The 24,532-nt window shown below is 36.0% G+C and overlaps 1 protein-coding gene across 1 annotated transcript in view; it reads left to right on the top strand.

Annotated features, from left to right (window-relative positions):
- LOC132559986 (uncharacterized) overlaps window positions 1-24,532 on the top strand; it is a 107,685-nt gene that overhangs the window by 2,746 nt on the left and 80,407 nt on the right. Inside the window, exon 2 of the mRNA XM_060224634.1 lies at window positions 1,853-2,036. Coding sequence (XP_060080617.1) covers window positions 1,853-2,036 — 184 coding nt within the window. The remainder of the gene's footprint in view (window positions 1-1,852; window positions 2,037-24,532) is intronic.

Raw genomic sequence — 24,532 nt, 5'->3', positions numbered from 1 at the left:
GATGGCTTCTGTGTAGAGGTGACTGTATCCAATGATGGCTTCTGTGTAGAGGTGACTGTATCCAATGATGGCTTCTGTGTAGAGGTGACTGTATCCAATGATGGCTTCTGTGTAGAGGTGACTGTATCCAATGATGGCTTCTGTGTAGAGGTGACTGTCACTAAAGGTGTCCTCAGTGTAGAGGTGGCTTTAACCAAAGGTGTCCATTATGTAGAGGTGACTGTTACTAAAGGTGTCCTCTGTGTAGAGGTGGCTGTATCCAATGATGGCTTCTGTGTAGAGGTGGCTGTATCCAATGATGGCTTCTGTGTAGAGGTGACTGTATCCAATGATGGCTTCTGTGTAGAGGTGACTGTATCCAATGATGGTTTCTGTGTAGAGGTGACTGTATCCAATGATGGCTTCTGTGTAGAGGTGACTGTATCCAATGATGGCTTCTGTGTAGAGGTGACTGTCACTAAAGGTGTCCTCTGTGTAGAGGTGGCTTTAACCAAAGGTGTCCATTATGTAGAGGTGACTGTTACTAAAGGTGTCCTCTGTGTAGAGGTGGCTGTATCCAATGATGGCTTCTGTGTAGAGGTGACTGTATCCAATGATGGCTTCTGTGTAGAGGTGACTGTATCCAATGATGGCTTCTGTGTAGAGGTGACTGTATCCAATGATGGCTTCTGTGTAGAGGTGACTGTATCCAATGATGGCTTCTGTGTAGAGGTGACTGTCACTAAAGGTGTCCTCTGTGTAGAGGTGGCTTTAACCAAAGGTGTCCATTATGTAGAGGTGACTGTTACTAAAGGTGTCCTCTGTGTAGAGGTGGCTGTATCCAATGATGGCTTCTGTGTAGAGGTGGCTGTATCCAATGATGGCTTCTGTGTAGAGGTGACTGTATCCAGTGATGGCTTCTGTGTAGAGGTGACTGTATCCAATGATGGCTTCTGTGTAGAGGTGACTGTATCCAATGATGGCTTCTGTGTAGAGGTGACTGTATCCAATGATGGCTTCTGTGTAGAGGTGACTGTCACTAAAGGTGTCCTCTGTGTAGAGGTGGCTGTATCCAATGATGGCTTCTGTGTAGAGGTGGCTGTCACTAAATGTGTCCTCTGTGTAGAGGTGACTGTATCCAATGATGGCCTCTGTGTAGAGGTGGCTGTCACTAAAGATGTCCTCTGTGTAGAGGTGACTGTATCCAATGATGGCCTCTGTGTAGAGGTGGCTGTATCCAATGATGGCCTCTGTGTAGAGGTGGCTGTCACTAAAGGTGTCCTCTGTGTAGAGGTGACTGTATCCAATGATGGCCTCTGTGTAGAGGTGGCTGTCACTAAAGGTGTCCTCTGTGTAGAGGTGACTGTATCCAATGATGGCCTTTGTGTAGAGGTGGCTGTCACTAAAGGTGCCCTCTGTGTAGAGGTGGCTATATCCAATGATGGCCTCTGTGTAGAGGTGACTGTATCCCATGATGGCCTCTGTGTAGAGGTTGCTGTCACTAAAGGTGTCCACTGTGTAGAGGTGGCTGTATATAATGATGGCCTCTGTGTAGAGGTGGCTGTATCCCATGATGGCGTCTGTGTAGAGGTGACTGTATCCAATGATGGCATATGTGTAGAGGTGTGTTTGACAACAGGTTCTATTATGGTAGATATCAGTTTTACAGAAGTGTGTCTAACTGTCAGTTGTCGCAGATGTGTGGTTTATTAGAGTATCTCTTTCACAGATATTCATTTTCAATCTAAAGTATTTAAACAAATTCCTTAAATTGTTTGAAGGTTAGAACAAAGAGAAGGGAGTGTTAAAATATATTTAAATTTGTTTGTCATTTTTATGTCTTGGTATTAATTTGATATCTATTGAAATGCAGTGCTGCCAAAACTTTGATAGAGCCTAGACTGGACTCACCATCTAAAACTGAACAGTCCGAAGGTCAGCAGTCAAATCGGGACCTGACAAGACAGCAGTCACGTTGCACAACGAACCACAGGAGGAATGTCAGTCCGTCTCCTACCAACTATGGACGCAAGAAGAAACAGATGAGTGACAATGAGGTAGGGTTTAGTCCATGAAAACTAGACTTATTAGAGGCTTGTGCTGTACGCCAAAACAAGTCACAGCAAACATTAAGTGGTAAAATACGCTAATGATTTCCAATAAAATGGGAAAGTCTTATTAAAAATCACTATTAGACAACTGCGTGAATATGAGCAGTCTACCTTGTTAAATATCGATTAGTAAGACTAAGAATTCTCACGTTGATTCTCAGCATGGATTTTTGTCAGAATCATACAAGGTATTGATATGTATTTTTAGTTGAAGGATCCATATTTTTCAAAGTTTTCTGTCCATTGTTTTTGTCTGTTGTTTTCTTAGAAACCTCTGACAAATGTAGGTGATATGGGAGGGTAAGATGGTTGATGTGACTTCCTAGAAATGTAGGTGATATGGGAGGGTAAGATGGTAGATGTGACTTCCTAGAAATGTAGGTGATATGGGAGGGTAAGATGGTTGATGTGATTTCCTAGAAATGTAGGTGATATGGGAGGGTAAGATGGTTGATGTGACTTCCTAGAAATGTAGGTGATATGGGAGGGTAAGATGGCTGATGTGACTTCCTAGAAATGTAGGTGATATGGGAGGGTAAGATGGTTGATGTGACTTCCTAGAAATGTAGGTGATATGGGAGGGTAAGATGGTTGATGTGATTTCCTAGAAATGTAGGTGATATGGGAGGGTAAGATGGTTGATGTAACTTCCTAGAAATGTAGGTGATATGGGAGGGTAAGATGGCTGATGTGACTTCCTAGAAATGTAGGTGATATGGGAGGGTAAGATGGTTGATGTGATTTCCTAGAAATGTAGGTGATATGGGAGGGTAAGATGGTTGATGTGACTTCCTAGAAATGTAGGTGATATGGGAGGGTAAGATGGCTGATGTGACTTCCTAGAAATGTAGGTGATATGGGAGGGTAAGATGGTTGATGTGATTTCCTAGAAATGTAGGTGATATGGGAGGGTAAGATGGTTGATGTGACTTCCTAGAAATGTAGGTGATATGGGAGGGTAAGATGGCTGATGTGACTTCCTAGAAATGTAGGTGATATGGGAGGGTAAGATGGTTGATGTGACTTCCTAGAAATGTAGGTGATATGGGAGGGTAAGATGGCTGATGTGACTTCCTAGAAATGTAGGTGATATGGGAGGGTAAGATGGTTGATGTGATTTCCTAGAAATGTAGGTGATATGGGAGGGTAAGATGGTTGATGTGACTTCCTAGAAATGTAGGTGATATGGGAGGGTAAGATGGCTGATGTGACTTCCTAGAAATGTAGGTGATATGGGAGGGTAAGATGGCTGATGTGACTTCCTAGAAATGTAGGTGATATGGGAGGGTAAGATGGTTGATGTGACTTCCTAGAAATGTAGATGATATGAGAAGGAATTCAGGAAAAACCCCATTCTTTATTTTCCTTGCATTAAAAACAACATCAGATATTTAACCCAATTTTAGGGGAAATTGTCATTGACTTATATATAAGCTTTTTGTAGGAAATTGTCATAGAGTTAACTACAAATTTTTCTTTGGAAACTGTTGTTGAGGTCGATACCAGCCTTTGAGTGCAAATTACACATGAGTGCACGTCTGTTGATAAAATAGAATATATATATATATATATTTACAGTTAAACAATACAAACATTACAATTTACAGATTTAAGCTTTGGTTTCAGATCTGTTATTGTTTTAGAAAAACAATAAAAAGAAAGAAAAAAATAATGCCTGATTACTGGGACGTTGTTGAAATCAATACATGAAATACATAGCAATTGATATTGCAGGTTTTGTTGCAGAATTACTAAGTCTGACCTCAGACAGAGTTCTCTTTCCTTGGAAGAGTTAATTCCCTTGCATTGTTAAAATGACCCGTATTATTGATTTTATTTGCAGTATTCACTTAAATATTACTTATGTTTTACATCTATCTAGATAAAAAAAACAAAAACATACCATGTCATTTCATAGCATTGGTCCAGTTCACAGACTGTGAATTATCCAGAATTGAAACATAAGTCCTAGTACTGTGTATATCATTGGATGATGGTCCATGTTTTAAATTGATGAAAAAGTACATAGATCTCTTGTTGTCACTGGATAGTGAAAACATCATCAAGTATTCTTTTTTCTATTTTTATTTTCTGCATACATGAAATAAAAAATAAAAACTTCAATAACCTCAAAAATGATGACATCACAATTTAATGTGTATGTTGGTGTAAATTTTGTTTGGCACTGATAGATGTGTGTTTTATGGTTAGTATGCCAAGCAGGACAAGAAGTGATGTTTCAGTTTGGTAAATCCAAACAAATGTTAGCTGTAGAGGTAAAATGTGTTGGAAGCAATCAAGTGTGTTGTGGCAGCCTAAAGATCAATGGAACCAGGAGGGTATACCATTGACGAAGGTTGACTGACATAGGCAACTCATTCCAATGTAGTGGTATTGATCCTGCAGGTCCATTATAGACAAGCTATGTAGCTCCAGCTTCCGTCTCTTTAACCATCCCATTGCTGCCACAAAGCAGCCCCTGGTAGGCACAATATTACAAACCCCTGTCCGTTATAAATACACTTCTGTAGATGTTGAGTTCTTTACCGATTGGTGCTGAAGTAATTGCCTTCAGTTGTCATTAGAAACCAAATGACTCTGTTTTAATTAATGATATCATAGGTGTCCTGTTCAATTCATTGTCAGTGTAATTTTATTTAAACAGTTTAGTATTGTGGCAAATAAGAAAAAAAAACTACCAACACTGTTAACATGTGTAGTTAGGATTTATAGGGCCTGTATTTTGTTAATAGATTTGTTTGGTGATAAATAGCTACTCTTACAATACAACAAACCCTTTTTTCATCAACCAGGATTTTTCACTTTATTTTCATATTTTCAGAGAATATTGTTTAAAGTAATACTGAAATATAAAAAATTCAATTGTTTTATGACTTAGGTGATATCTTACTTCATATAATTTTTTTTTACATGATGAAGATGTGTTGGATTTGAATTTAAGATGTCTAGGATATATCTTATATTTCTTATAAAACTGTTGACTTTTGATTTTAATTATCAATATTGGATAAAAGGACTAAATTTTATTTTCATTTAATCATACTGCAGGTATATTCTAGTATAGTTTCTGTGTGTTAACAAGATTTGAATAAATCTCATTAAGTTAGTATCAGGAAATCAGGTTTGTCTAAACTGACAATCCGGGAGGATTGTTAGCCTAATTAGGTAGGTCTGATGTAACAAATACCTTTTCCTTTTAAATTTGTTCAAGTTTGTCATCTAAATTTACAGTTTGATTTGAGAAAACATTATTTATGTATAGGTAAAAGTCTTATATATAGACATTTCTTTGCTTTTGGTTTCAATGGGTACACATTTTGTAATGAACAGATGGTAGAAAAGAAACTAAATTTAAAAATTTTTACAAACATTGTAAGAAAATTCAGGATCTCCGATTTATTTGAAGTTGGATTGTTGTCGGTGTTACAGAGTTTAAATAAATAACCAGTATCGTATTCATATTACTCAGATTATTTAAACTTCTTGTAAAATATTCATTCTGACCGAGAAGATATTTTCTAATCACAGAAAAAGTATTGAGTGTAAGTCAAAGATGAATATAAATTATTGTTTCGTTTTTTCCCCGATATGGTAAAGTGTATTGATAGAACTGGATCTCAATGAACGAGACGTATAAAGTTACATGTACAATTTTATGCTACAGTTTACCGTGACACAATGACACATAATTTACCATAAATTCCACAGGGAAATGTGAAAACATTAGTGTATCAGGTGAGTGATTATTTCACTCGAACATTAAATATCTTATCCACAATATGAAATATTGATACTATTCTTTAACGCCGTTGAATAGTATTCTATACAAGTATTGTGTCCTTGACAGCGCTAGAACAGTGAGTTTATGATCTAACATTGTCTGTCCTCTTCTGTTAACTCATCCTTTCAGCTGGAAAGACAAATGCAGGGATTCAGATTACTATTTTGGTGCATTGTGGGGCCAAACTAGTAGTTAGTATCATGTGTAAAGAAAGTAAGCCTACCTTAGGGTAAGATGGACAAGTACAAGGAAGGTAGGCCTACCTGAGGGGAAGATGGACAAGTATAAGGAAGGTAGGCCTACCTGAGGGGAAGATGGAAAACAAGTATAAGGAAGGTAGGCCTACCTGAGGGGAAGATGGACAAGTATAAGGAAGGTAGGCCTACCTGAGGGGAAGATGGACAAGTAAAAGGAAGGTAGGCCTACCTGAGGGGAAGATGGACAAGTATAAGGAAGGTAGGCCTACCTTAGGGTAAGATGGAAAACAAGTATAAGGACGGTAGGCCTACCTGAGGGGAAGATGGACAAGTATAAGGAAGGTAGGCCTACCTGAGGGGAAGATGGACAAGTATAAGGAAGGTAGGCCTACCTGAGGGGAAGATGGACAAGTATAAGGAAGGTAGGCCTACCTTAGGGTAAGATGGAAAACAAGTATAAGGACGGTAGGCCTACCTGAGGGGAAGATGGACAAGTATAAGGAAGGTAGGCCTACCTGAGGGGAAGATGGACAAGTATAAGGAAGGTAGGCCTACCTGAGGGGAAGATGGACAAGTATAAGGAAGGTAGGCCTACCTGAGGGGAATATGGACAAGTATAAGGAAGGGAGGCCTACCTGAGGGGTAGATGGACAAGTATAAGGAAGGTAGGCCTACCTGAGGGGAAGATGGACAAGTAAAAGGAAGGTAGGCCTACCTTAGGGGAAGATGGACAAGTATAAGGAAGGTAGGCCTACCTGAGGGGAAGATGGGAAAGTATAAGGAAGGTAGGCCTACCTGAGGGGAGATTGTCATACAGAATCCCCTACTGGAGTGAGTTACATATTGTTACCCTCTACCCCTCGAACAGAATCCCCTACTAGAGTGAGTTATATATAGTTACCCTCTACCCCTCGAACAGAATTCATCACTAGAGTGAGTTATATTTAGTTACCCTCTAACCCTGGAACAGAATCTCATACTGGAGTGCGTTATATATAGTTACTCTCTAACCCTCGAACAGAATCCCCCAATGGAGTGAGTTATATATAGTTACCCTCTACCCCTCGAACAGAATCCCCTACTGGAGTGCGTTATATATAGTTACTCTCTAACCCTCGAACAGAAACTCCTACTGGAGTGAGTTATATATAGTTACCCTCTAACCATCGAACAGAATCCCCTACTAGAGTGAGTTATATATAGTTATCCTCTAACCCTGGAACAAAATCCCCTACTGGAGTGGGTTATAAATAGTTACTCTCTAACCCTCGAACAAAATCTCCTACGAGAGTGGGTTATACATGTGGAAATTAATGTATTAAAGTGAAATAATAATTTTACAAAATTAAGCCTTAAGATATGACTGTTATTTAATGCTGAAGTGTTTCAATGATTTAGAAATAAATACAAGTTGCCCACAAGACAGGAAAATATTAAAACTGTAGGTTATATACAGCTCTGGTGTATCAGAGCAAGGAAAATTTTCATTTCTCTCAAGCTCCCGTCTTGAGCCCTAAGTCCTGCAGCAGTGGATTCGTATTTACTTCATCATTATTTCATTGTTTTCAGCAGTAAAAACACTGTCTGTCAATATTAAATGGGATGTTTTGTGTTTGTGCATTGGTGCATAACCCATGTATTTGAATGCTTAACTTTTGTATGAGCTATGACTTAAATATTGGTGACCATCATCCTCGCTTGACCCTGGTTGTATTTACAGAGAGAATTAATGACTGGGTTTTAATAGACTTGGTAGAGAATTGCGAAGCTATCGGAACATACGCTTCATTATGTAGCGTGTTCAAACAAGTTATTTTTTCAGCCATTCACAGGAGAGTACCTGGCACTACGGCGTTCATTTATATCTCTGTACAGACCTGATCATACAGAATAATTCAATGAATGGGTGATGTCAGGATAGAAGTCTCGTGGTATAACGTTAATGGGAATCTACCCAACGAGCTAAATATTTCATGAGAAATGTGTGATCGTTTCCAGAAATGCCAAGTAACACACCTATACATTTTTTTTCATAGGTGGGTATAGATAAAAGGATTTTTTTTTTCATAAATCTAGAATTAAGGATAAAAACGCTCAAGAAAAGAAAGTAAAGTTAGAGCCATGAATACTGAAAATATTCAAGAAAAAATACTTAATTCTCAGATGTTCTTTGTTTGAAAATTATGAGTTTAAGAATGATTTGTGTATTACTTGAGGGCGTGTCAGTTGAAAAGATACATACTTTAAATTTCATTAAATAGTGAGCCTATCTCACATTAAAAAGTTTATCAAATATTTTTACTTGACCATATGTTGCAAGAATTAAGATATATGTATAAATTGGCAATTAAAACTTCCTCAATATTCATCTGATTACTATCAGTAGGTACACAAATATTTGGTACAAAAACATAATCTGGTACTATTGTAATAACCTTATGTTATAACAGCGGTAAAAAACTAGTTTATTCACTACACAGGAAAAAAATGCGGAAATTGATTACCAAATAATGTTTCAATGAGGATGTACATACATTCACATTAAATGAAAACTCATCAAGCTTGTCAATGAAAACAAACAAAACTGTAACGACAAAAATCACCAATAACTACTAAGATTATATAAGTATTTATTTTCTACAAAAGTGCGATTCTGTACTAAATATTATGACGTTTGATAAATTGTTTTAAATGCCTAATATTTGGAATTGCTGTTGCCTGGAACAGTCACCAGATTTGTTTCTAATTACAAAGAATCTTGCCCAATGCCCGAGGTTGTTGCCCTGTAACTGTTATGCCTGAGGTTGTTGCCCTGTAACTGTTATGCCTGAGGTTGTTGCCCTGTAACTGTTATGCCTGAGGTTGTTGCCCTGTAACTGTTATGCCTGAGGTTGTTGCCCTGTAACTGTTATGCCTGAGGTTGTTGCCCTGTAACTGTTATGCCTGAGGTTGTTGCCCTGTAACTGTTATGCCTGAGGTTGTTGCCCTGTAACTGTTATGCCTGAGGTTGTTGCCCTGTGACTGTTATGCCTGACGTTGTTGCCCTGTGACTGTTATGCCTGAAGTTGTTGCCCTGTGACTGTTATGCCTGATGTTGTTGCCCTGTGACTGTTATGCCTGAAGTTGTTGCCCTGTGACTGTTATGCCTGACGTTGTTGCCCTGTGACTGTTATGCCTGACGTTGTTGCCCTGTATCTGTTATGCCTGACGTTGTTGCACTGTAACTGTTATGCCTGATTTTGTTGCCCTGTAACTGTTATGCCTGACGTTGTTGCCCTGTAACTGTTATGCCTGACGTTGTTGCCCTGTAACTGTTATGCCTGATGTTGTTGCCCTATTCCTGACGTTGTTGCCCTGTAACTGTTATGCCTGATGTTGTTGCCCTGTAACTGTTTTGCCTGACGTTGTTGCCCTATGCCTGAAGTTGTTGCTCTCTAATTATTATGCCTGACGTTGTTGCCTTATGCCTAAGGTTATTTATTGTCCTATGCCTAAAGTTGTTGCCCAATTCCTGAAGTTGTTGCCCTATCCCAGAGGTTGTTTATTGCCCAAAGTGTGAAATTGTTGCTCAATGCCTGAAGTTGTTGCTGTATGCCTGAATTCATTGTTTTATTTCTGGTCTTGAAATAAAGCTGTGAAATGCTGCCAAGTTGGGCTCAAGAACAGGACAGTGCTTAACATAAATCTACTTTCCCTTTATAAACATTTAGCTGCTTATGGGTTCTTATTGCTGCACTAGTCGTCAACTTTTGTTTAACTTGTCCCAGATCCTGTGCTGATATTTTGAATTATACATTACGAATCAGAAGTATACCCTCAATCGATATATTCTACGTATACGTAATTGTAAAGCCTTGCAGTTACAGAAATATTCCTCCCAACAAACTCCTGTATTCAAACACATGTAAAATAATAAAAATTGATTTTTTTTTATGTGAAATTAAGTTTCTGTGCAATACTAGATAGAAAGGTTGTTTGGGATTGTTCTGTTCTGCAAGGAAATGTTTTCTTCAGTAAAAAAACTCGATAGAAGTGGTGGTTTAGTATACAATACATTGATCAGGATCTGCTTTCCAAATTTATGCAGAATGCTACAAAGTAAGACATGTATGTTGATTTTAAAAATTTTAAAAATGGAACAAGACTAATATCCTTAGCACACAGTAGAGAAAGTTATACACTAATATCGTAAGTGTTGAAATGAGGGCATGAGAAAGAAAGGAAACGAAAAACACTTAAAGCTTAAGTGTTTCAACATGGGCAACAGGTCAGGTTTGATTCCTTCAATATCGTTCAAAAAAGAAGACAGAAAGTCCCCATTTCTGAAGGAGCCTCACTTACAGTTGTCACCTATATACAATTGTATACTAAGGGTTGCTGCAGGTTATTTTAACAATTGACACATGGAAAAGCCATTTGCAATTTTGTAAGGGTAACACTGAAAGACAGTAATTTAGAAAAACAGTAACATACAAAAAAGTAACACTGAAAGACAGTAATTTAGAAAAACAGTAACATACAAAAAAGTAACACTGAAAGACAGTAATTTAGAAAAACAGTAACATACAAAAAAGTAACACTGAAAGACAGTAATTTAGAAAAACAGTAACATACAAAAAAGTAACACTGAAAGACAGTAATTTAGAAAAACAGTAACATACAAAAAAGTAACACTGAAAGACAGTAATTTAGAAAAACAGTAACATACAAAAAAGTAACACTGAAAGACAGTAATTTAGAAAAACAGTAACATACAAAAAAGTAACACTGAAAGACAGTAATTTAGAAAAACAGTAACATACAAAAAAGTAACATGCTAATATAGTAACATACAGTAATGTAACATAAAAAATAGATAAATACAAAACACTAGCATTTAAAGTAACTTAAAAAGCAGTAACATACAAAAATAACTACATCCAAAAAAAGTAATGTATAGGAAAAGCAAAATACAAAAATAGCTAAATATAAAAAGTAACCTTTAAAGTAACCTTTAAAGCATAAATGCTTATATCCCAAAATAGTGAACTTCAAAAACAGTAACATACAAAATAGTGACATACAAAAACAGTACCATACAAAATAGTGACCTACAAAAATAGTAACATGCAAAATAGTGACCTACAAAAATAGTAACATTCAAAGTAGTGACCTACAAAAATAGTAACATGCAAAATAGTGACCTACAAAAATAGTAACATTCAAAGTAGTGACCTACAAAAATAGTAACATGCAAAATAGTGACCTACAAAAATAGGAACATTCAAAGTAGTGACCTACAAAAACAGTAACATACAAAATAGTGACCTACAAAAATAGTAACATACAAATTAGTGACATTCAAAAATAGTAACATACAAATTATTGACATACAAAAACACTAACATTCAAAATAGTGACATTCAAAAACAGTAACATACATAAAGAATTACAGTCAAAAATAGCAAAATACTAAAAAAAATTCAACATGCAAAAAGAGTTACATACATATAGATATATATGGTAAACAACAAATATTATTCTATGTATACTAGCACATATATACAGAAATACTTTTGATCATCCAAACATACTTCAATTTTAATTCATTTAAATGTAAGACTATATACAGACATGACTGTCAGCGTTGAAAATCTTCAATATATATATACATTTATTTGAAATTTAAGTATTTAAAAGTGTCTTCTTTAAAACACTGAGAATGGTCAGTGATAATAATTTCAACAGAAATTTAATTTTTAAAGTATCTGTTTAAAGATACAATGATGATTTGTAAAAAAAATTTTCAAGGTATTTCCCAAGCGCATACCTAGACTGGTGTTTAAGTGTAGAGACCTAATTGTGGAGTATTACGGTCGACTTGTTTTCAGCTTTTGTGTGGCTGATTAGTGATAATAGAGGTGCGTAAAATGATACAACCGTTTTTTATCAGCCCTCGTTATCTTGATACTGAAGATTGATGTGCTGCAAGGTGATTGGAAAGGGATTTCCCGCCATCAAAATATAGTGTGTGTGATTGTGAGATAAGCAATAGAGTTAAATAGCTTTATGAATCTTTATTTGAAATCCGTTATTTTTTTTCTTAAATGATTTTAAGTTTGTCACAACTTTATGGTTTAATGCTTGGTGTTGTATTCCTTTGTTTTTTAAAGATATTGTGTGCAGAAATAAGTAGTTAGCTCCTTATAATGATGATAAACCAATTACTTTTCATATAAAAGTGTCCTACTTTTATGTGTCATATCCAAACAATACACATAAATGTACGCCAGCAAACATGCATCAATTTTTGTAGAGGAAATATAGAATTTAAAATCTACGGTGAAATTTAAGAATTTATTTGATAAAAGAAATTTGTTTTATGTAACAAATGTTTCAAATCATAAAAAATATTTTTAATGTATTTCCTATTTATATTGGGAAAATTTGGGGATGCAGGTTGTTATTCTAGAATAAAGGAGTAAAGTAGAGTTAAGGAAGCTGCAGATAGAACCAATTGATATGAAACAGGCATATAACATTTCTGGGACCTAGAACTTCTCAGTAAGTTTGTATAAAATCAATTCTATACATGCTAAAAATTCAATGTCTTGTGATTTGATAAAAATGTTTAAAGATTTAAAGCTGAGTAATGTTAACCAGCCATTTGAAGAAAATGATTCAACTTGCATGCAAAGCTTTTTGTTAGTTCAAAGGAAAGCCTTTTTTTTTGTATAATGAAAGGTTTTAAGATACCAACGTTGAATAATGTTTGAAAAAATTATATTTCTTTCAAAATTTCCTTTTTTCTCACTTGACAATAATTTTGTAATTGTGTTTTTGTAACCATTCACCTGCACAGGGGGTATATCATTATAAGTAGTTTACTCTGTGTGGTGTATGGTTATGTCAACAATTGACGTGTACTCTGTGTATTGTGTACATCCATTCCCTTTTGTTACGTTTACAAGTATATTGATGTTTCTCTACAATAGGCTGGAAGTAGGATCAATTAAATTTCTGCTGAACATGAATTACTTGGTTTTAAAGTAAACGGATCTTCGTTTACACCTGTTATCGATAAGGATGACAAAGGCAACATGTATCGTTAACATACGAAAATATTAAAATGGTTGCGGTTTGAAACAGAAATTTGATGAAATGCATTGTATAAATTTATAGGTTTTCCTGGAACCTACATTAGACATCTGTCTGTAGAATGCACCGTACAGAATATTTACAGGTTTTCCTGTGACCTACATTAGACATCTGTCTGTAGAATGCACCGTACAGAATATTTACAGGTTTTCCTGTGACCTACATTAAACATCTGTCTGTAGAATGCATCGTACAGAATATTTACAGGTTTTCCTGTGACCTACATTAGACATCTGTCTGTAGAATGCACCGTACAGAATATTTACAGGTTTTCCTGTGACCTACATTAAACATCTGTCTGTAGAATGCATCGTACAGAATATTTACAGGTTTTCCTGTGACCTACATTAGACATCTGTCTGTAGAATGCATCGTACAGAATATTTACAGGTTTTCCAAACATCAGTTGTATGATAAAATAAAAATATAAAAAAAAAATACACTAACTTTGATATACCTCTGAGCGAAACATCTGTTTTCGATTTGTAGATTTCGATAAATGATTTAAAGTTACAAATATTTTAAATTAAAAAAAATAAAATGAAACTTCAAATTTAGATGGTTTATGTAAGAGCTTTCAGACTAGAATGTTTCTTAAGATGTTTCGTAAAAAGATATTAAATTTGAAAGTTTTTTAGTTATCTGTACAATACTGACAAATATGGAAAAAAATATATGAGCTTCATGTTATTTTATCAATTTGTAAAAACTAGACCACAAGCAAAGAAATTTACTGCAGTGATATGGACTGGTCGTCATGCAGTACGATTGTAAATCCTGCTTGCCTATAAGCACACAGAACCTTCAAAGACCCAACTGAACTGCAAATTTTTACAGAGTCAATGATTATGAGTCACTCCATGAGTAAATGACTTGATTGGTGTTCATGAGTCACTTGACGAGTGAATGACTCGATTGATGTGCACCCGACAATGGAGGACATTATATATATTGTCCTAGGACTCTTAAAGGATGTGCTTCTAAGTTATAACTATGAAGATAATTGTTAAGAATATTTGGTTAGATCCTTTCATGAAGGAAAATTTTTACTTTACTGCCTTATAAAATTTCTTTGTAATAGCTAAGTTCAAAGCTTATTATTAGGTAACATTTTGAGATTTATAGCTTTGGAATTTTCAAAGTGATGTGTTGGTTTATTGAAAAATCATATCTTCATGTATTTTATAAGAGTTCCCCATCGTCCTCAACCTTTAAGCAAAATATGACTGATCACAGCTGTGTAGGTAATGATTAATTATGAAAATCAATGAACAGATTGGTGTAAAAAAAAGAATGAAAACAGATAAAGCAAGTCTTGGTGAAGATCTGTTTTGAGAGCTTGTGTTTCATTGTAAGTATTTCATAGCTAGGTCAGTTCTCGCAAAATTGCCATAAAAATAATAAAAATCAATAATGCTTCTCCGAAGTATTGCTCAGAATATTAGAGTTTCAATCATGTGCATACCAATGCTATCCTTTTATAAGCATCATCATGTATTTGTCTGTTTTTCAGTCTCTATGAGGAATGATACTGAGGCTGGAGGATTTGGGGAGTGACCCTATTCCGTGTTAAGGCTAGGTACGGTGTTGAACATGATGTTGATTGGATTAATTTGCTAACGAGTGTTTTAACAACACATTGAGTTGACCAATGCTGGATGTTTTCTACAGTTGAAATACATGTTATTTGGTGTAAATAAAATAAAAATAAAAAATGAAAGGAGAAGAAAAACAAACCCAGTATTCCCTAGGAAGAGGGGTGTTAATGTGTAAAATTTGTTTGAAAGTGTGATATTAATTTGGTGTGGTACACGTGTCATGAAATCGTAATAGAATAATATTCATCTAACCTTAAGTGTTTTTCACTATTGTTTATTGTTTGCATGTTCATTGCACTTTCTAACAGTTTCTGTGGTTTACACTAACCTCATAGTATCAGTAAAATTCAGTTGCATTTCAAGGTCATATGGTAAGTCAAGGTCAAGCTTTACTGCTAACTTAAAGCACAGGCTTGAAAACGGTCAAGGTCAAAATTTGTTGTATGTGTCAAAGTAAGCTCTAAGTCCACTTGTGGCTATTGTTTACTGGAAGTTGTTCTTTGTACCTCATTGTTACGTGTACCTGGAAGTTGTAGGTAATGTTTACTGGAAGTTGTTCTTTGTACCTCATTGTTGTGTGTACCTGGAAGTTGTAGGTAATGTTTACTGGAAGTTGTTCTTTGTACCTCATTGTTGTGTGTACCTGGAAGTTGTAGGTAATGTTTACTGGAAGTTGTTCTTTGTACCTCATTGTTGTGTGTACCTGAAAGTTGTACGTAATGTTTACTGGAAGTTGTTCTTTGTACCTCATTGTTGTGTGTACCTGGAAGTTGTAGGTAATGTTTACTGGAAGTTGTTCTTTGTACCTCATTGTTATGTGTACCTGGAAGTTGTAGGTAATGTTTACTGGAAGTTGTTCTTTGTACCTCATTGTTTTGTGTACCTGGAAGTTGTACGTAATGTTTACTGGAAGTTGTTCTTTGTACCTCATTGTTGTGTGTACCTGGAAGTTGTAGGTAATGTTTACTGGAAGTTGTTCTTTGTACCTCATTGTTGTGTGTACCTGGAAGTTGTAGGTAATGTTTACTGGAAGTTGTTCTTTGTACCTCATTGTTATGTGTACCTGGAAGTTGTAGGTAATGTTTACTGGAAGTTGTTCTTTGTACCTCATTGTTGTGTGTACCTGGAAGTTGTAGGTAATGTTTACTGGAAGTTGTTCTTTGTACCTCATTGTTATGTGTACCTGGAAGTTGTAGGTAATGTTTACTGGAAGTTGTTCTTTGTACCTCATTGTTGTGTGTACCTGGAAGTTGTTCTTTGTACCTCATTGTTGTGTGTACCTGGAAGTTGTAGGTAATGTTTACTGGAAGTTGTTCTTTGTACCTCATTGTTATGTGTACCTGGAAGTTGTTCTTTGTACCTCATTGTTGTGTGTACCTGGAAGTTGTAGGTAATGTTTACTGGAAGTTGTTGTGTGTACCTGGAAGTTGTACCTCATTGTTTACTGGAAGTTGTTCTTTGTACCTCTTTGTACCTCATTGTTGTGTGTACCTGGAAGTTGTAGGTAATGTTTACTGGAAGTTGTTCTTTGTACCTCATTGTTGTGTGTACCTGGTAGTTGTTCTTTGTACCTCATTGTTATGTGTACCTGGAAGTTGTTCTTTGTACCTCATTGTTGTGTGTACCTGGAAGTTGTAGGTTATGTTTACTAGAAGTTGTTCTTTGTACCTCATTTTTATGCGTACCTGGTAATTGTTCTTTGTACCTCATTGTTATGTGTACCTGGAAGTTGTTCTTTGTACCTCATTGTTATGTGTACCTGGAAGTTGTTCTTTGTACCTCATTGTTATGTGTACCTGGAAGTTGTTCTTTGTACCTCATTGTTATGTGTACCTGGAAGTTGTTCTTTGTACCTCATTGTTGTGTGTACCTGGAAGTTGTAGGTAATGTTTACTGGAAGTTGTTCTTTGTACCTCATTGTTATGTGTACCTGGAAGTTGTTCTTTGTACCTCATTGTTATGTGTACGTGGAAGTTGTTCTTTGTACCTCATTGTTGTGTGTACCTGGAAGTTGTAGGTAATGTTTACTGGAAGTTGTTCTTTGTACCTCATTGTTATGTGTACCTGGAAGTTGTTCTTTGTACCTCATTGTTGTGTGTACCTGGAAGTTGTAGGTAATGTTTACTGGAAGTTGTTCTTTGTACCTCATTGTTGTGTGTACCTGGAAGTTGTTCTTTGTACCTCATTGTTATGTGTACCTGGAAGTTGTTCTTTGTACCTCATTGTTGTGTGTACCTGGTAATTGTTCTTTGTACCTCATTGTTATGTGTACCTGGAATGTACCTGGAAGTTGTAAGTTTACTGTTCTTTGTACCTCATTGTTATGTGTACCTGGAAGTTGTTCTTTGTACCTCATTGTTGTGTGTACCTGGAAGTTGTAGGTAATGTTTACTGGAAGTTGTTCTTTGTACCTCATTGTTGTGTGTACCTGGAAGTTGTTCTGGAAGTTTTGTACCTCATTGTTATGTGTACCTCATTGTTCTTTGTACCTCATTGTTGTGTGTACCTGGAAGTTGTAGGTAATGTTTACTGGAAGTTGTTCTTTGTACCTCATTGTTGTGTGTACCTGGAAGTTGTTCTTTGTACCTCATTGTTGTGTGTACCTGGAAGTTGTTCTTTGTACCTCATTGTTGTGTGTACCTGGAAGTTGTTCTTTGTACCTCATTGTTGTGTGTACCTGGAAGTTGTAGGTAATGTTTACTGGAAGTTGTTCTTTGTACCTCATTGTTGTGTGTACCTGGAAGTTGTAGGTAATGTTTACTGGAAGTTGTTCTTTGTACCTCATTGTTGTGTGTACCTGGAAGTTGTACCTCATTGTTGTGTGTACCTGGAAGTTGTTTACTGGAAGTTGTTCTTTGTACCTCATTGTTATGTGTACCTGGAAGTTGTTCTTTGTACCTCATTGTTACGTGTACCTGGAAGTTGTACGTAATGTTTACTGGAAGTTGTTCTTTGTACCTCATTGTTGTAGAAGTTGTTGATATAAAGATCTGCCTGTGGAGGTAACCTTGATTGACTCAGTATGTTGCTTCCTATAAAGTTTCGGTTTGCTTCGGTCGATTTCTAAACTTCGGTCTTATTACAGCTGATTATCTCCAAGGACACATAAAACATTATCTACTGGCTATGCTGTTTTATAACAGCAGACTAGAGATAGAAATTGGTTTAAATCCTTCAGTATAATGATGGCATGAACACATCAAGTTGCGATTGTTTCTATCAAATCATTTGAGTATCCAGATGTAAACTAACATGGCAATCAATTCTTGAAAGATAACTTCTTATCTGTAAAAAAGATGTTTAAATTTGTTTTGCTATTTTGAAAAGGTTGTCTACACTCTGTGTACTTACAGTGTTACTGGGGAAATTTCTGTCACATTTTTTGTATCAAATGTCACTAGAAACAAAATCAGTTGTAAAATCAAAGATAGATGTTCAGGTATCTTAGAGATGTCATTTCAGAAAGAAGACAAAGATCAAATTTTCAAAGAAGGAAAAGGATTTTTTTTTCAGAAACAACAACAAAGATTTAACACAGAAAAATGGGCTACTTTTTCATGAGTACACATCATTTACACATTGTGATAGTAGTCATTCTTGTCTAAGATTGTTAGAAACTTAACTGTATGCTAAATATGTATGTACTATATTCATCCAGCTGTAATGTAAGCCTATGCCTGGTAATAAGCCCACCCATGAGTCTTGCTATTCAGGAAATTTTACAAACATTTGCAACTTCATTATCAATCTCATCCCTTGCTTGGGAGAAAGTAGTAATTGTAGTAAAGGCTTGTTGTGCAATAAAAATGTAACATCCGGAGTTTTATTGTTATCAGAATTTCAGTAAGTTCATGCTGGTGGATTGTCTTGTGTTAGTTCTGTAGAACAATGAACAGATCAATCTCAGTGATGGTAGATTGTCTTGTGTTAATTCTATATAACGATCCATGGGTCAATCTCAGTGATGGTAGATTGTCTTGTGTTAATTCTATAGAACGATCCATGGATCAATCTCAGTGATGGTAGATTGTCTTGTGTTAATTCTATAGAATGATCCATGGGTCAATCTTAGTGATGGTAGATTGTCTTGTGTTAATTCTATAGAACGATCCATGGATCAATCTCAGTGATGGTAGATTGTCTTGTGTTAATTCTATAGAACGTTCCATGGGTCAATCTCAGTGATGGTAGATTGTCTTGTGTTAATTCTATAGAATGATCCATGGATCAATCTCAGTGATGGTAGATTGTCTTGTGTTAATTCTATAGAATGATCCATAGATCAATCTCAGTGATGGTAGATTGTCTTGTGTTAATTCTATAGAACGTTCCATGGATCAATCTCAGTGATGGTAGATTGTCTTGTGTTAATTCTATAGAACGTTCCATGGGTCAATCTTAGTGATGGTAGATTGTCTTGTGTTAATTAGTTAGAATGTTCCATGTATACATCTAGACATTTGAATGATCCATGGATCAATTTTGAAGTGGTGAATTCCCTTTATGTTGAAACTTTTTTGAGTTGATAGATCAATGTTGAGTAAAGGGATTGTATGTGGAATAGTTGTAACACTAGGTATGAAGAGGTATCTTGTATTCATGTGAACTTAATAGGAGAAGATTTCCATTTCCTCTGTGTACTTTAAAGCTTTTTCCAGATCTGTATAAATTATTTAGTTTGATTGCCATTGATTTCCCTTTGGCAATGATTCTAGTGTTGAAGAATACTCTAGTTATCATCCCTACTTAAATAATTCAGTTTCTAAGAGAAATCTGTGTTTTCTTTTGAAGACATTTCAACCCAGAGATGATATGACACTCGCATCAACTGTGGTACTTACTAGTAGTCCTAGGATATCCAAATATAAATCTCTTCTTTAAGATTGCTACAGTTTTCTGAACACAGACAGAGTTGATGAGGGTTTGCTCCTCATATAGGGGATGGAGACATGTACTTTAAGGAGATTTAAGTCTATTTACTTTAATTTAGTTTGAACAGGACAGTAATCATGTACTTTTGTACTAGGGCATCTGTCCCTATGATAACAACGACTTTTAGAGGGGGCAAAATTCAGATTTTTTCAGGTTGAAAACTTGGTCAGTGTGAGGAAGCCCTAACTTGAAGTAAAGGGACCAGTACACCTCTTTAATTGGGTCCAATAGCAATTTACTCCTGATTAAGTATCAGAAAGCTCTACTCCAGGTTTAGGTTCAGAAAGCTCTTTATTCCTGGTTTAGGTTCAGAAAGCTCTACTCCAGGTTTAGGTTCAGAAAGCTCTTTATTCCAGGTTTAGGTTCAGAAAGCTCTTTATTCCAGGTTTAGGTTCAGAAAGCTCTTCTCCTGGTTTAGGTTCAGAAAGCTCTTTATTTCTGGTTTAGGTTCAGAATGTTATTTATTCCTGGTCTAGGTTCAGAAAGCTCTTTATTCCTGGTTTAGGTTCAGAAAGCTCTTTATTCCAGGTTTAGGTTCAGAAATCTCTTTATTCCAGGTTTAGGTTCAGAAAGCTCTTTACCCCTGGTCTAGGTTCAGAAAGCTCTTTATTCCTGGTCTAGGTTCAGAAAGCTCTTTATTCCAGGTTTAGGTTCAGAAAGCTCTTCTCCTGGTTTAGGTTCAGAAAGCTCTTTATTTCTGGTTTAGGTTCAGAAAGCTCTTTATTCCTGGTTTAGGTTCAGGAAGCTCTCTATTCCTGGTTTAGGTTCAGAAAGCTCTTTATTTCTGGTTTAGGTTCAGAATGTTATTTATTCCTGGTTTAGGTTCAGAAAGCTCTTTATTCCAGGTTTAGGTTCAGGAAGCTCTCTATTCCTGGTTTAGGCTCAGAAAGCTCTTTACCCCTGGTTAAGGTTCAGAAAGCTCTTTATTCCTGGTTTAGATTCAGAAAACTCTTTACCCCTGGTTTAGGTTCAGAAAGCTCTTTATTCCAGGTTAAGGTTCAGAAAGCTCTTTATTCCTGGTTTAGATTATGAAAGCTCTTTACCCCTGGTTTAGGTTCAGAAAGCTCTCTATTTCTGGTTTAGGTTCAGAAAGCTCTCTATTTCTGGTTTAGGTTCAGAAATCTCTTTATTCCAGGTTTAGGTTCAGAAAGCTCTTTATTCCTGGTCTAGGTTCAGATAGCTCTTTATTTCTGGTTTAGGTTCAGAAAGCTCTTTACCCCTGGTCTAGGTTCAGAAAGCTCTTTATTTCTGGTTTAGGTTCAGAAAGCTCTTTATTCCAGGTTTAGGTTCAGAAAGCTCTTTATTTCTGGTTTAGGTTCAGAAATCTCTTTATTCCTGGTCTAGGTTCAGAAATCTCTTTATTCCAGGTTTAGGTTCAGAATGTTATTTATTCGTGGTCTAGGTTCAGAAAGCTCTCTATTCCAGGTTTAGGTTCAGAAAGCTCTTTATTCCAGGTTTAGGTTCAGAAAGCTCTTTATTCCTGGTCTAGGTTCAGAAATCTCTTTATTCCAGGTTTAGGTTCAGAATGTTATTTATTCCTGGTCTAGGTTCAGAAAGCTCTTTATTCCTGGTTTAGGTTCAGAAAGCTCTTTATTCCTGGTTTAGGTTCAGAAAGCTCTTTATTCCTGGTCTAGGTTCAGAAAGCTCTTTATTCCAGGTATAGGTTCAGGAAGCTCTTTATTCCTGGTTTAGGTTCAGAATGTTATTTATTCCAGGTTTAGGTTCAGAAAGCTCTTTATTCCTGGTCTAGGTTCAGAAAGCTCTTTATTCCTGGTTAAGGTTCAGAAAGCTCTTTATTCCAGGTTTAGGTTCAGAAAGCTCTTTATTCCTGGTTTAGGTTCAGAATGTTATTTATTCCTGGTTTAGGTTCAGAAAGCTCTTTATTCCAGGTTTAGGTTCAGAAAGCTCTCTATTCCAGGTTTAGGTTCAGAAAGCTCTTTATTCCAGGTTTAGGTTCAGAAAGCTCTTTATTCCTGGTTAAGGTTCAGAAAGCTCTTTATTCCAGGTTTAGGTTCAGAATGTTATTTATTCCAGGTTTAGGTTAAAAAAAGCTCTTTATTCCTGGTTTAGGTTCAGAAAGCTCTCTATTCTTGGTTTAGGTCCTAAAAACTCTACTCCTGAGTTTGGATCCAGAGAACTCTTTGCTCATGGTTTGAGTCTTGAGAACTTTTACATCTGACTTGGGTAGAGAGAACTGTTAACTCCTGATTAGGGTCCAGAAGTCTCTTTACACCTGATTTCAGTTCCTACATCTAATTTTTCCTGATTTTGGTCCAGAAAATTCTTTGCTCCTGATTTGGGTCCTGAGAACTCTTTACTTCTGATTTGGGTCCAGAGAACTCTTTGCTCCTGATTTGGGTCCAGAGAACTCTTTACTTCTGATTTGGGTCCAGAGAACTCTTTGCTCCTGATTTGGGTCTAGAGAATTCTTTGCTCCTGATTTGGGTCCAGAGAACTCTTTGCTCTTGATTTGGGTCAAGAGAACTCTTTGCTCCTGATTTGGGTCCAGAGAACTCTTTACTTCTGAATCAGCTCTGATAACCCTTTTCTGCTGTTGGGAGCCCTGAAAACTTATTGTGGTTGAATTTTTTGTTTGAAACTAGGAAGTAGGTCCTGTATAAGCTGACCTGACTCTCATAGCATATACTAGATATATAGTAGGAGGGGAATTCTATTCTCAAATTTCAACAAGCAGGGGACTAACAAGAGGTTTAGGGAGATGAAGTTTGGCAATTAACCTTCTGGAATTGAGAGTTGAGTTTGCTGAATGAATTACCTTGGCCAAATTTCATTTATCTCAAGAGTATGAAAGAATACAGGTAAATTCATCAATTGATATTTTCTGGCATACAAACATTTTGCAGGAGACCATAAATTATCTACATTTGTTTGGAGAACACTTTCTGCCTAGTGAACTATATGTGTATGGAAATTTTTTCCTCTCTTGTGTTGGAACAAGTGACAAGAATGGTCTATGGAATGGTGTTTTAAGTTAGTAAGAATGTCAATCCGCTTGGCCTAGACCGAAAATCAATTGTACTAAGCTATGCTCTTTGGGACTTTGTAAGGTTACCAATGAATTTTTCATTGTATGACAAAACAGTTGTGATATCAATGTGTGGTTTCATGGATTTTTTTATTCAGTCAATTGCAAAACTAAGAGGATGTGTTATATGCTGATACAGATATAGCTCTACTGTCAAGTTAATTTTTGAAGTAAAGGATAGTTTTGGATATATTTTTTTATAAAACTTTAAAACATTTGAAGACTAACTTTAAAAAAAAACAATATGGTTGGTGAAATTTATTACTTTGATGGTACATCCGTTACAGGAAGTCATTTCTCCATCAACAAAAGTTTTTTGACCATGAAATTTAAGGCTGATGGAAAAAAAAAAGTTGCCAATCTGTCACCATGGTTACATAGCCTAGAGATTGAAGATCAGATCTATAAATGAGAGTGGTTTTAATTAGTCACCATGGTTACAAAGCCAACAGATTTAGTTTCAGATCGACAAAATGAAAAGAGTCTTTATCTGTTGCCATGGTTACAAAGTCAAGAGACTGAATGTCATATCTACTAGTAAGTGAAGTGTTTATCTGTCTCCATAGTTACATAGCCTAGAGATTGAAGATCAGATCTATAAATGAGAGTGGATTTAATTAGTCACCATGGTTACATAGCCTAGAGATTGAAGGTCAGATGGAGAAATGAGAGTGGATTTAATTAGTCACCATGGTTACATAGCCTAGAGATTGAAGGTCAGATGGAGAAATGAGAGCGGTTTTAATTAGTCACCATGGTTACAAAGCCAACAGATTTAGTTTCAGATCGACAAATGAAAAGAGTGTTTATCTGTTGCCATGGTTACAAAGTCAAGAGACTGAATGTCATATCTACAAGTAAGTGAAGTGTTTATCTGTCTCCATAGTTACATAGCCTAGAGATTGAAGATCAGATCTATAAATGAGAGTGGATTTAATTAGTCACCATGGTTACATAGCCTAGAGATTGAAGGTCAGATGGAGAAATGAGAGTGGATTTAATTAGTCACCATGGTTACATAGCCTAGAAATTGAAGGTCAGATGGAGAAATGAGAGCGGTTTTAATTAATCACCATGGTTACAAAGCCAATAGATTTAGTTTCAGATCTACAAATGAGAAGAGTGTTTTATCTGTTGCCATGGTTACAAAGCCTAGAGATTGAAGGTCAGATCGAGGAGTGAGAATAGTGTTTATCTGTCACCATAGTTATATAGCCTTAAGATTGAAGGTCAGATCTATAAATGAGAGTGGTTTTAATTAGTAACCATGGTTACAAAGCCTAGAGATTGAAGGTCAGATCTACAATTGAGTGTAGTCTTTATCTGTCACCATAGTTACATAGCCTAGAGATTAAAGGTCAGATCTGTAAATGAGAGTAGTGTTTATCGGTTTTCATGGCTTCAAAGCCAGGAAATTATAGGAAAGAACTATAGATAGAATGACATTTCCATTCCAAGTGTTTCATGTTTTGGAGAATAAGGTTCAATTGGATCCTAAGATTCAGTATCATTTTCATCACCATTACACAGTGTTTTATTAAATATATTTGTCATTGTACTACAGAAAAGGAGGATTGTTTGGATTGGAAGTTGTATGACTGATCAGAAATCTTGTATCCTCTAACATTAGGCCTCCATTTGTCAATTTCTATACTACAGAGAACAATTTGGATTGGAAGTTGTATGACTAATCAGAAATCTTGTATCCTCTAACATTAGGCCTCCATTTG

Source organism: Ylistrum balloti, unplaced genomic scaffold, assembly GCF_031769215.1.
Source record: "Ylistrum balloti isolate Yb309-2 unplaced genomic scaffold, AGI_CSIRO_Ybal_v1 Utg371000, whole genome shotgun sequence".
Classification (NCBI taxonomy): Eukaryota; Metazoa; Mollusca; class Bivalvia; order Pectinida; family Pectinidae; genus Ylistrum; species Ylistrum balloti.
The sequence above is the reverse complement of the archived record's forward strand: the minus strand, read 5'-3'. Positions and strand labels throughout refer to the sequence as shown.